This window comes from Zootoca vivipara, chromosome 11 (genome assembly GCF_963506605.1).
Source record: "Zootoca vivipara chromosome 11, rZooViv1.1, whole genome shotgun sequence".
NCBI classification, from domain to species: Eukaryota; Metazoa; Chordata; class Lepidosauria; order Squamata; family Lacertidae; genus Zootoca; species Zootoca vivipara.
In genome coordinates this window covers 21,386,088-21,400,092 of record NC_083286.1, presented here as the reverse complement: position 1 = coordinate 21,400,092, position 14,005 = coordinate 21,386,088, and the positions used below count along the sequence as shown (strand labels likewise).

Genomic DNA, 14,005 nt, shown 5'->3' with positions numbered 1-14,005 from the left:
CTTCCCCACCAACAAACATACACCTATCCCCTGGAATTCCACATAAACACATGGGAATCCACTTTCCTATGTCAACTTCTTTCTCCTCCCCCCCCTTCTTCTTCTTGTTACAATCCCTGGTGCTTTTTGGTCTCAACTCTCCATCTACAGGGATAGCAGTGTCAAAGGAAAAGGAAGAAGAGCTGCTGGCGGCTGCCCTTAAGGTGGAGATTAAGTTGAATGTGGGCAAGCACACTCCAACATTTATCAGTACTTAGCAGGCAATGCCTACCGGTAGGACTGGGAATTGGTTTCACACCCACACCCACCCACATTTCGGATGCAAGGACAGGGCACCTCTACCATTGGCAGAAGCCTCTCCTGCTTACCCAATGCTCCTGTTTTTGTCCTATCATCAGCACAGCCTGAATGTGTTCGGATGTCTAAAGTGGTACATTCACAGGTTTTAAAAATGTATATACTTTAGTTAGCAAAGATAGATAGATAGATGATCATATCCTCTTTCCAAGGCATCATACTACTGCTTACCTCTGTGGGCAGCTTTCTTCCCATGGTGCACTGGTTTTGCTTCTTTGGGTTTCTGGACTGCTTTCATTTCTTAATTTTTTGAAACTAATAAAGTATAGAAAAATGAATCCCTTAAGAGGATCAAATCATAGAAACCAAGGAACGTGAAAGTGTGTTCTACGGGTTTCACTGAATGGTTACAAATTTGATTCCCCTGTATAATCCTGCCCCCAAACTGAGAACTTTCACAGAGTCTTTTGTGTGGCAGTCTCCCTTGCTCAGGGACTCCCTTCCCTGAGAGATCCATATGGGGGCCGGTAAACACTTTCATTTTTCATCAGGATATTGAGCCTGCCTAGATGTTTTGGGCGCTGCGAGCTTTGTTGTTTGCTACACGTTGTCCAACTTGTTCATACAGTTGTTCTATATATTATTTTAAAATAAAAGAAAGGCAAATTATAATTCCCATCCTATCCTGCTGCTACAAAATGAATTTGGTAAAAAGCCTGTCTGTTTTTATGAAGATTCTTTTCTTGAACATTGATATGCAGAATGCTGTTATGTCTAATGAAACTGTGTATCTGCATGTGTGTATGTGCATGGCTTTAAAGCAGAGTGAACTAATCCAGGATTTTGAATTGTTTGCATTAGATTTTTAAGCTATTTGTCATTCGCAGCAGGCACACATTTCACAGCAGTAATGCTAAATCGCAGCAGCTCTCTAGATACGAGGATTATCTCCTGCCGAACACTTAAGAAGGGGATGAACTGGTTCAGATTTTTCAGAGGAGGCTTGGGATGTGAATTTCATGTGTGATCTCTGTTCCTTAATTTATAGTGTCTACAGATAGATAATTGGTTCTCTTTTCGGCAATGAACAAGAGGTTAAGCTTCGATCATTAGGCTTACAAGTATTACTTGGAAAGCATTTCTAATGTGTTCTGTGAGAGTGATTATCAGACCTGGAACCAGGTTAGACCTTCTTAACCAAATTAGTTGAAAATGATAGACAAGAGCTCCTGAAGTGAGATTCTCAACAGCAAAGCTCCAATATTTTTTTTTGCTTTTTTCACCCACCAAGGCAGGACTACTGAAGAAGTTGCAGTCTGAATCCCAGAGGCACCACCTAGGCAGCATTACAGGCCCCATTAGTTGATTCAGTACTTAGTCTGATACCTAGGGAATGATCTGGCCCTACCATTAGGCAAGTGGAGAAAGCTGTCTCAGGTAGCAGATTTTTAATAGCAATAAATTGTTAGTTATTTCAATTTACTACAATTATTATTTTATGCTTAGAGGTGGGGAGCAGAGTCTAAGCTTCCCGTCCAGAAGTAAAAAGGCCCAGACAGAATGACCTCTGGCTTCCCATCACTCATCACAGCAGCTTCTGTTTCGTAACCTGACAGACGGATAATGTCAGGGTGTGGCTTGGCCTCATGGCCAAATTAAGGCCACTGTTGGACCTAATCAGGTCTGCAGGTTTCCTGCTGCTGAATTAGAGTTTGCATTTAAGGAAAATGACCCTTCGCAACAGCAGCAATTGGTGATATCATCAAATGCTACTGATGTAAAGAGTCATTTGCATGCACAAGTTCTAATGCATTTTGGTGTTCAGCTGCTATTTAACCCCCTGCTTTCGATCCATGTCTATATATGTCACAAAAGCTTATACTGTCATAAAATGTGTTAGTCTTTAAAGTGTCAAAAGACTATCTGTTATTTTATGAGAAATTCTGTGGTTGTGTTTATAAAGTGAGGCATGGCTACTTAATTATAATGCACCATTAAAATGCAAGCCTTTAAAAATAAACTCTCATTCATTTTTGCATCAAAATGCAAACATGCAGTTTACAGAAGTAGACTCTAGACCAGGCATCCCCAAACTTTGGCCCTCCAGATGTTTTGGACTACAATTCCCATCTTCCCCGACCACTGGTACTGTTAGCTAGGGATCATGGGAGTTGTAGGCCAAAACATCTGGAGGGCCGCAGTTTGGGGGTGCCTGCTCTAGACTAATTATTTGCTTATGAGCATTGAATAAGTCCTTCGCTAATGCGGGTCTGGGACATTGATTTTCCAAATCCAAGAAGGCTAACAGCCTGGAACCAGCCTCTGGTTCTTTCTGCTTCTAAAAACTTATCAGCATTTCAAATACTTGCTGATTCACTTTATGGCAAAATAAAGTAATAATTATTATAATATCACTACCTTTTTATTGGTGAGGGTGCAATAATTTTTGTAGTTCCTTCATTTTCTCCAGTTACAGTGTGATTTGTACAATGTGATCCTGAAAGATAGAAAAACATATTTTTACTAAATGATTTTAGTGGTCCTCTTGCCCTTTGCAGCACCTAGACTTTTGTTGGAGTACATTTTTAGTTTTTGATGATTGCGGCTGTGGGGAGGGTGGGAAAGCGGAGGATAAGTAGACACTGTATTATGAAAAATTCTAACTTTCACTTTTAGTGACTATCTGAAGAGGTGTGCATGCACACGAAAGCTCATACCAATAACAAACTTAGTTGGTCTCTAAGGTGCTACTGGAAGGATTTTTTAAATTTTGTTTTACCTTTGTTGAAGCAGCAGTGTAAGAAACACCAATTAGATTCCGTCCATAAGGTACATTTCACCACACTGGAGGCATACTGTGCCTTTACCAGAGTTCAACAGTTTGCCAATACTATATTGAAAATACCAATGACAATGTTCTCATGGGAGTTTTTAACAAAAGGAATACATTATCATCAGTTTGCAAATAGCTCTGTAAAAACACAATGTGCAGAATCCGTCATATATTGGATCAGAAAGTGGTCCACTCAATCTAAGCAGCAATCATAATAAACTGAAGGTCTGTTTTATACAAAAGCAAAGCTTTTACAGTTGGACACACAGTACATTATTTTTATAATTTAAAATGTCTGGTGCCAGAAAACAGAAGTGCCAAATGACGATAATTTTGTCAGGCATAACGCTAAACACAAACTAACAAATGCATGGATCAGAGTTTTTATACTCTAGTTTTAATTCCGTCTTCATTTTATTTTTATCGTGCTAGTCTGTTCCATCTTGGTAGAATTCTGAAGTAGTGCTGAAGTTCCAATTCATGATCGTAGTAGAAACAATACTGATTAATGAGTAAACTTTGGTTGCCTGTAAACATTAACCGCTGTGGTCAAAGAACGGGAATTTATTGACACTAACATAGACCTTCCCAACATTGATGCAAAGCATATTGGAAATCATGCCAGTTTTGTTAGTGGGATGTTAAGAAGGGATTTTCTATATCTTGGTCCATGGATAATACCCCACTATAAAACATGTAACCTATATTTAGGATGTCCAAATCTTCAAATAAGCTTACTGGATCAAGTTGTTATATGCATGTTTGAGCATTTCATTATACACCAGATAAAATACTCTGCTATAAAACCCTACCGTCATATGGCCTAATAAAATAAGTATATACTAAACAAAAAAATATAAAAGATATCAGGGGCATTACATGGCAATATCTGAAAATCTAAAAGATGTAATCTTATAACTAGTTTAACATATGCTTATACATTTTTTATGAAAATCACATAATCCAACAGTGTGCATGCGAAGCCCTTAAAAATAATTAAAGCCCCACCAATCAGCTAGCTGGCAGGGGGCTGGTTGTGGCATAGCCTGAAGCCAGACCCCTGCTTCTCCCCCAAATGGCATAGCAACAGATTAGTAACATTTTTGAAAGTGTTTCATGCACAGAGCCCCAGCTGTTGAACAGGAGAGGTAAGACTGCACATGCTGTGCATATCTGAATACATTATTCCCTATCCAGATGCATATACAGTATTGAAATTTCTACCATACCTTTCTATGCCAATTGTAATTATAGCAGTACAATGAAAAACAACCCGCAGTAATCTAACCGTGGCAATAGCAGCAGTAAAGAAGATTGCAATAATCCAGTCCTGAGGTTACCAGAGAATAGAATTCTGCAGCCAAGTTATCCCTGTCCAAACAGGGCCACAGCTGGCTTACCTGCTGAAGCTGGCAGAAGGCAGTGTTCCAGGAGGGCTCTCAAATTACAAACATGCTCTTAGGGAGCATGACCCCCATCTAGAGAAGGCTGCATACAACTCAACCAGGAGCCTTAGAAATAATAGGCTTGATTCACAGGCAACCAAACAGTTGTGGACTTTAATATATTGGGTTCTTGTTATTGTTAGTCAACATGCTACTGCTCCTTTATGTAAAAAACCAAGCAGAATTCTGGGGAAAGAGAGGGAAGCTTTGGCTTTTGGGAGAGTTGAGTCCTCTTTTACAGAAGTAAAGGTTCTGTTGGGAAATTAATTTGTTCACATCTTCCTTGACTGGAGTGTAACACATCCACCTCCATTTATGAGGTGTATGTTCACACATGTGGATTTTATCTGGTTGCTTTTTCGCACCATCACTATTGGTATGCGACTGTCAAGTCAGTCAACCATGTCAGGCTTTTTCATGAGTGCTGCAATGGTATCCCTTTACAAACACAATATTCCAGCAATTTTCTCATCAGACCATTGAAAATCCATTGTTGGCACTTGGAGGTAATCCATAAAACTAGAATAATTGATAAATTTGGTCCACTTAAACAAAAAGAAAAATTGAATTTCTCTAGAATTGTGATAAAAAAATTCCTTCAGTAGCACCTTAAAGACCAACTAAGTTTTTATTTTGGTATGAGCTTTCGTGTGCATGCACACTTCATCAGATACCCTAGAATTGTGATTATGTTCTCTAAATCTAATGTAACAGGTTAGTTTAGCCATTATTATATAATCCCATGTACATTCTTTAATTGTTGGACTTTAATAATTTGTATATTGCCAGTAATAAGCAGCAGGAAAAGATTTAAGAGGCCCAATTTATTTTCAACAACTAAAAAATAAGGAATCCCTTAGAGGACAAACTACACGTTTTGAAAAGGTCTCATTCATACAGGTATTAAAGGTGCAGAAGCCTTGACTTCTTTTATACCTGGTCATAAAAGAAGTCTACCACCACTAGTCATAAAGGAAAACATTACAAATGTGTGTATAGTCCATTAGAAAGCATTTGTATTGTTTCTTTAATAATATGACTTGTAGTCTTTCTCATTGAATATATTGAAACTTTACCTTGTCCTTGACACACATGATCTGCAGAGTGGATCAAAAGCTTTTTTTAATAATTCAAAGTATCAGTGAAATATTATATTTATTCTATTCATTATTCACTTAGTTAAAGCTGTGCTTGCGAAAATACCCACAGAAAAAGACAGGAAGTGTAATGCTGCTTGAACTGTAAGCGGAAGCGAAGCAAGAAACAGCATAGCTGATAACTCAATAATGTCAATGTTACGCTGCCCTATATTATCCCAAAATAACAAGCTGTTTCCAGAGGAAGCTGATCTCTTGTTTAAACCAGAAAATGTGTAATAATCTGTAAGGAAAGGAGTGTCTTCCTGATACAAATATACACCGCAAATCGCTTCTAATTTCAGAGAAGCAGAACTACAGTCTCTCCCTAGGTTCCATCCAAACCTGGAGGGTGGAATAATGTTACTGCTGGAAGCACTAACTTCTGCTAGACATCAAAGAGACCATAAATAATGTGGAATATTCCTGGACCATGCAGCTGCCCAGCTCTTCTGAACTCCTTGCTTTAATAAGGTGTTTTTTTGAGAAATCCCATGAGAAGAACTTGTCGAGATTTCATATCCAGGTTTCCCCGCCCATTATTTTTAAAATTCACTGTGGTATTTCTCTACTCTTTATATAACTATTTAAATAAACATGTGTGGAAGTTAGATGCTTTATTTTCAATGGGGTTTTCAAAAGCACTCGGTACCAGCTGATTTCTCCTCCCATCAACTGCGAAGCTGGAATCTCTTGCTTCAGTTAACTTAAGAGCCAAACTCCATATAAATGTTGGTCACATGTTTAAAGAATGTGCTTAACCTAGCTGCTTCTGATTTAGAGAAAAAGCAGCTGCAGGGGCCAGATTCAGACCAGGGACCTATCTGAGGAGGTCAAGGGACACATGCAGCAGGAATCAGAAGGCGAAGCCTCAGCCTTGGATTCAAGCATGGCTCTCTCCCCGACACAGCCCAACATGAACCACCAGCAAAAACAGCAGCAGAAGCCCAGGAAGCAGCAGCTGAGTGACCCCAATGACACAGAGATGGAAGCTTCCCCATTTCCACACTTTCTAGCTCCTTGGCCCACCCCCACATCTCATCCACCCCACCGGCTGATACCCTCCATTCCTTCCTTCCATGGTCAGCAGCCTGGACACAAAGACCAAGATGCAGCTCTGAGTAACCATCTGTGAACTCATCCAGGCTGCCGAGATCCTGCTGAGGATCTCCCTCAGGATCTTCATTACGGCCTCTCCTTCCTGCCTGGTAGACTCAACTAGCCACCCTACTCGCTCCCCTCAGCAGCCAACTTTTCCTCCACCACCATGTTGACCAAGGTGTGGCTGAAGAAGCTGGAACAGCAGCTGGTGGACGGGACGCCGTGTGGGTCCTGAGTGTGGTGGATGTGCTGTTGGACCTCGTGGTTGGCCTCTTTAGATAGTGCAAACGTGTCATGCTGCTCTGGAGGAACAGGCTCATCTTGGACTGCCTTGAGTGGGAATAAAGCTTGATTGATTGATGCTAATATTTAATGCTATTTTGTTAATGTCTTTAATTTTGTTTTTTCCTTAAAAAAAAACAAAACCTTTTTGCTTCAAATAATGGGGACCAAAGTCCCGAAAAAGCTAACTAATTTATTTAGGTACGTGACAACAGCATCTAGAACTTTATATGCACAGAAATGGAAAGAAGAAGGATTAGCAAAAAAGGAAGAATGGCTTATGAAACTGCTGGGACTATACTGAAATGGCGAAATTAACTGCCAAACTATGAGGACATAAAGATGAAATGTTTAAGGAGATATGGAGACCATCTATCAAAGTATCAGCCAATTAATGATAGTGAAGTTTAGATAATGAAAACATGCATTGTAAAACAGCTAATAAAAAAGTAAAATAATAAAAAAAATCAGGAAAGGAGGGGTGGGAAGTCAAGAAGAAATTTTTATGGGGGGATTTTGTATAAGGCAATAATTTTTTTTGGAATATTTTTGGAGATTTAATAAAAATGGTGTGAAAAAATATTGTTTTGTTAATCATATAAAATATAATCATATATAATATGATTGTTGCTGTAATTCTTACCTTAAACTTATTTTGGGTGGCTGTTTCATTAATAGTGCTTTATAGATTGCAATTGTTCTACTGATGATTTGTTAATTATTTTAACACATTATTTTATATGATTTGTTCTATTATGTTGTTTTTTTGTCCGTAAGCTGCTGTGAGAGTGAACTGAATAAAAAGCGGCATAGAAATACAGCAAATCTAATCAAAAGCTTTCTGCTGAAAATTGCCCCCAGTCTGTTATTTGCCCCTTAAGGTGCTGTTTACTGCAAACAGCACCTAAAAAAGAGGGAAAATTGGAAGGAGTCTGAAACTAGTCAATCAATTGTAGTTTTGTAACTGACTCTAAAGTATTCCCTTCTGTTTAAGTCCCAATGTAACAGGAACTGTGTTCAGCAAAGCTTACCAATCTGTTGTGGTTTTGATGCTCTTTTTGGATAAGTCTTACTACGACTTCTTTCAACTGTTTGGTCAGGTCGAGGAAGCTGGATAGAGATGTCTTTGTTCATTTGCAAAGCTGTTCTCCCACTAGAAAATGAAACAAAATGTACTTCATGCATAAATGAAAAGCTGCAACATTAAAAAAAAAACTTGTTCATATTTTAGGAATAGAAATTCATCTATTTTAGTTCCCTCCAAAGCTCACACTATTTACCAAGTTTAATCATGAGTCAAGTAGGTTTTCTGTACTTCAAACAATTAAAAGGAAAAATGTGGCCCATTGTCTTCACAATATAACAACTTCCTTCACCCCCCCTCCCTTCCGCTGCCCTGCAAGTTTACCAGGTTAATCTTAAGGTATAACTGAATTCCCTTCCATTTTCCAGTATGTGTGTGTTGAAGTGACACAGAAAATCTGTATTTTGTACTTCCTTAACTTCTATCTTGGTTTGGGCCAGCTAAGCACTAAGTGAATCTCTATCAAACACTCTTGATTCCCTCAACAAGATAAGTAGCCAAACATCTCCCAGCAATAAGTCTTGAAAGTGCATAAAACAGATGCTTAAGGGAGGTAGTTTTCACTACTCCTTTGGAAATGCCAAAGGTTGCAAGGCATGTGCTCTGCTATTGAGCCTTGCTCACCTGTAAGGTGCTGGGGTGTGCCACTCAAACCAGGGCCTGGCACAGGCAGCCTCCAGTGTGCCTTCACCCCTGCACCAACAGCATTCTAGTCCTTAGAGGAAAACCAGGCAGATTAGGCTTCATGGACCAAGAGCAGCTTCTAGAATGTAGTTATTTTCATTAGTGGTAGTAGTCATATTTAGATTTCTTATTTACACTTCATTATGAGGTCCCAGTGGGAGTTAAAACAATTTTAAAATACACTGAAGTCAGTAAAAGTGAATTACGGTCAATATAATAGTGGGTACTGAAATATTTTATGTATTATGTTTGGTCTATTCTTTTTGAGTGCTGGAGGAGACTCTTGAGAGTCCCATGGACTGCAAGAAGATCAAACCTATCCATTCTGGAGGAAATCAGCCCTCAGTGCTCACTGGAAGGACAGATCGTGAAGCTGAGGCTCCAATACTTTGGCCACCTCATGAGAAGAGAAGACTCCCTGGAAAAGACCCTGATGTTGGGAAAGATTGAGGGCACTAGGAGAAGGGGACGACAGAGGACGAGATGGTTGGACAGTGTTCTCGAAGCTACGAACATGAGTTTGACCAAACTGCAGGAGGCAGTGGAAGACAGGAGTGCCTGGCGTGCTATGGTCCATGGGGTCACGAAGAGTTGGACACGACTAAACGACTAAACAACAACAATTCTTTTTGAGTCTCATCCCTCCAGGTTTCAGTAATACCTATGAATGAAAACACTCTTGATGCTCTATTGTGCGTTTATTGGACTCATAAGTCCTGTCTCACTTGCTCACTGCACAACTTGATTACGAACCTTGGCAATCCTGAAGCCCCAGCTGTGCCTGGTACTGGAGCTTGGCCAAAGCTTGACAAAACACTGACACCCTCCCAAGAACAAAAGCTGCTGTTGAAATCTGCTCATTGGAAGTGAACAAGGGTGGAATCATACATCCTCTAAAACCATGGCTGCTACCAAAATCAAAGATCACATGGGTGAACCTCTACTTAATCTGGTGCATTTGTGTGAACCAGCTTCCTGTGAACTGGCAGAGATTCTCACCACACCAGTGCAACCACTCTTGCTCAGCTCTAAATCACCATTACATCTTTCTTGTGAAACCATGCCTCCAGAATACTATGTTCTTAACTTGACCGGAAGCAAAATAGGTTGAAGCAGTTATTCTTGTAAATAGATGTGCAGAAGTGATTAAGCTTCCCCCCTCAGAAATGACAAATTGCAGAGACCAAAAGTCCCAGTTCTAAATTAGCTGTATAATTAACTATTACCTTAAATATATACCGAAGTTAAAAAGTGTTCCTTCCTTTCCCTCAGAAATGACAAGTTGCAGAGACCAAAAGTGCCACTTCTAAATTAGCTGTATAATTAACTATTACCTTAAATATATACCGAAGTTAAAAAGTGCTCCTTCCTTCTTTGTAAGCTCATCACCCTATATGAATCTGTTACAGTGGCAGCTGGCCCAAGAAAACCAATGGATGGCTTTTAAGAAACCTCAGGGATCTTAATTCAAGTCTCATGTTTACAGGACTAGCAGCACAGTGCTACTGAGTATTGTTTTGTTTTGAAGCAAAGCTAGTTGGTATTTTCCCAAAGGAAATTATATTAGAACCCCCACAAAATGCTTCATCTGCTGAGAAGAAAAGAATATAGCAAAGGAAGGTGCTATTTAGTGTGGTCCTATAGATGTTCCCAATCTGTTGCCCTTCTTATGTTTTGGACTACAATTTCCATCAGCCCCAGTTGTCATCTTCTAAAGTATCAGAGGGTATCAGGTAAGGGAAGGCTGCCTTATAACACAGCCTACATCTTTTAAAATATATTTAGGATGTTGCTATTGGATCCTTAAAACTAATTTAATAGAATATTTATCTGTACCAAAATGTGCATTCAACATTTGCCCAAACTGATCAGATAAGTGGCTGCTTCAGCAAGAGAAAGAACATGAGAGAATAGAGTAAGTATCAAATGTAACAAGAATTCCAGTAAATAGGAAAACACACTATCTTTCATTTGCTACCAGTACTGCTTATTCACCATATAGACCAGAGATGGCTAACCATTTTGGCCTTGAGTACTGTAGACATTCACATACAAACAAAGTGTCAGGGACTTTGAGGAGGAATGGTGGAGACCACCCCCCCCAACCTTCCAGAGAAGAGGAAGACAGTATAGATTAACAATAGTGGTTTGCAGAAGGTGAAGGCTCTGAGACAGAAGAGCGGCAAAGCTGGGAGATAATCCGAGAAGGGGGGGGGGGAGAAGCAGAGCCGGAGCAGCTGGCTGACATGTTATCACTAGAAAGCATTCCTGACCCCTCTTCTCCCAGAACCCGGTGAGCAGTGAAAGTAGGAGAGCAGAGAGCTAAGAGGCAAATGACCTGGTGCTGTTGACAACTGAGAAGAAAAATGGGTGGTGCTTACTCGGAGCAGCATCATTACTCCTAGAACAGCCATCCCCAAACTGCGGCCCTCAAGATGGGAATTGTAGTCCAAAACATCTGGAGGGCCAAAGTTTGGGGATGCCTGTCCTAGAGGCAGCATTTCTAAGCCTCTCTAGAAATGCTCCTAGAGCTAGCATTTCTAAGCCTCTCTCTGTGAATACTGAATAAAAGACTTGGTAAGAGTTTATTGTCTATCTGTTACTGGCAGCCTACTGTGGGGGAGGGGGGAAGGATTGGATTCCATGAAGCCTGACACAAAGAGGCACAGACCATTTTCTCAAGCAATATTCGGAGCTGATTCAAACAATTAAGCGATACCAAACGTCTCCTTCATTGCTATACACAAGCTAGGCCAAATCCAGCAGCAGCATGGTATCTTATCCAGTGCTCTTTTTTAAAAAAAGAAAAAATGGTGCTGGTACTCACCATGAAGTTGGTACAGCAAACGCCACATTTAACTGTGGGGATGGGGGGGTATGTGCTGGTACTACTTGTTTTTTTAAAAAAATAAAAACAACAACAACAATCCCAACATGATAAAAATGTATAATAGAGCACTGGAGTGGGGAAAATTCCCAACTGCTTCCTCAATTGAAATATAATTATAATATTAAAACAGAAAATACTACTGCAATGGCAGCACAATGTTGCAAGGCACAAAACAGGCCCAAGATCCACCAAATCCAAACTCTTTCATGCCGGAGAATTCCACAGTTAGTATATAAAAAAAATTGGGAACAGGTTAGTCTAAAACAGGCATCCCCAAACTGCGGCCCTCCAGATGTTTTGGCCTACAACTCCCATGATCCCTCGCTAACAGGACCAGTGGTCAGGGATGATAGGAATTGTAGTCCAAATCATCTGGAGGGCCGAAGTTTGGGGATGCCTGGTCTAAAATGACAAGATTTAAATATCAAGCAAAAAGTTCTGCAAATGGCCTTAAGAAAACATTATAAAACAAGGAGCCATTTCGCAGCTAGTGTGCTCTTGTTTTTCCTGTCGCACAATAAGATCTGATAACATTATTTCAGCTTCAACAAAAGCAAAATTCATGGACTTGCCAAGCTTTGTTCTTGAACAACCATTAATGGTGCAAAATACAGCACTTTCCCAGCAATAATTCCCAGTTGCCAAAACATCTGCAGTTGAATGATTGAAAAACATCCAGGTGGATTTGTCTAATGAGTGAAGAGCAATTATACTGTATGTAAAGAAACAGTAATTACTGACGGACTCGTATGAATAGGCTCTGCAGGGACAGGTTCTGTTTTACCGACAAAATGCCAGAAGGCAGCCAAAGAAGGAAACTTAAAAAAATTCTCCCTAAGCATCCCAACATTTGCTAAGACACATGTGCATTTAGTGGGTTTACAATGTGTACATTCAGTTGTGTAAGCAAGGAGCTTATCAGAAACTTAGCTTTATATACCTTTTATTTTTAATGCCAATTTGCTTGTTAGCCAGAAAATATGAACTGCCAATCCCCAGGTCATTTAAAGCCTTGGTTACAAGTGGTGGACTTCATTATTTATGAAGGCTTACTTTACATGCCAGCTGCTAGGCAGTTTCAGTTTGACCCATTTACTTATGCAGAGCCAATGCTTTGGAGGGGAAACCCACAGATTTCGATTGGCCATAGACAAGTTATGCGGGGGACTTGGGAAGACAAAACGTATGCAAATGATAAACCAGATAATCATGAAACAATCTACATTTTAAAAATTGCAGCCTTGCAAGACAAATATTAGCCCTATGCCAAACAGGGCATACCACCCCAGACCATGGTCAGTGATTATGAGAGCTGTAGTCAAGGAACATCTGCAGGGACACAGATTCCCCAACAGATTCTGTACAACTGATCAAAGCATATTCTATTTTTCATGGAACCACACACTGCATCTATTATAATAAGAGGTGGAGGTAGATGAGCTCAGGGAGCCCATTTTTAAGCTGTGCCTATAATATAATAGCTACTCCAGAAAGAATTAAGGAACAGAAATACACAGTGAAGGACACCTAAAATAAAAATAAGATTATAAACATGAACATGTAAAAATAGAGAGCTTAGTACGAAGGTTTGGCATCATACTAACAAAGTTGCCTTACCTAAACCGGTGTTTATAGCCAAGAGGCCCAAGTTTGCCAAGTTTTCTTGATAGAGAATTGGATTCATTTTCTGGCATTCTGTATCAGTTTCAGAAATAAGTTAATTAAATATGGTACGAAGCTATGCAAAAGAACATAGATTGTCTGCAGGCTTCTCTAAGTGACAAGTAACTTTCTAAGATGCACATTACTTCAAAGTGTATCCTCTGGAATTTTAAGCTTTTTGCTCCGTTGGACAGTAAGCTGTATCTCAACAGAACATAAATACAAAAAGAGTGCATTGAGAGCCCACAGCTGAAAAGTTGTATATTAAGGCTTCTATAAATATGGGACACAATTCAGTCGAAGTTAAAAACGTCAGTGTTAATAACTTTAAAATACTGCAGTCCTGCACACAGTTACCCCTAGGTAAGTCCTATCGATATCAACAAGACTCAAGTACAGGTAATTTATGTGCCGGATTGCTTCAGATTCTGCCTACCACACTCATCTCATCTCAAGACCATTTGCATGAAGACTGAAGACTTCACCGATTCTTTGAAACTAAGAAAAATCCTTCCTATATCTGTCTCATGAAAGTTCTGATAAGAAGTTTCACAAATTCTATCTCTTGGAATTATGTGATATGCATAATAG

General features: G+C 39.7%; 1 protein-coding gene across 5 annotated transcripts in view; it reads right to left on the bottom strand.

The window, feature by feature from the left end:
• Positions 1 to 14,005, bottom strand: part of EPB41L4A (erythrocyte membrane protein band 4.1 like 4A) — a 103,657-nt gene that overhangs the window by 19,457 nt on the left and 70,195 nt on the right. For all 5 annotated transcript variants that reach the window (XM_060280159.1, XM_060280157.1, XM_035100315.2 and 2 more), the window contains 4 exons: positions 13,370 to 13,447; positions 8,126 to 8,247; positions 2,716 to 2,794; positions 529 to 612 (listed from right to left, as the gene is read on the bottom strand). In XM_060280159.1, the coding sequence (XP_060136142.1) occupies positions 529 to 612; positions 2,716 to 2,794; positions 8,126 to 8,247; positions 13,370 to 13,447 (363 nt within the window). The remainder of the gene's footprint in view (positions 1 to 528; positions 613 to 2,715; positions 2,795 to 8,125; positions 8,248 to 13,369; positions 13,448 to 14,005) is intronic.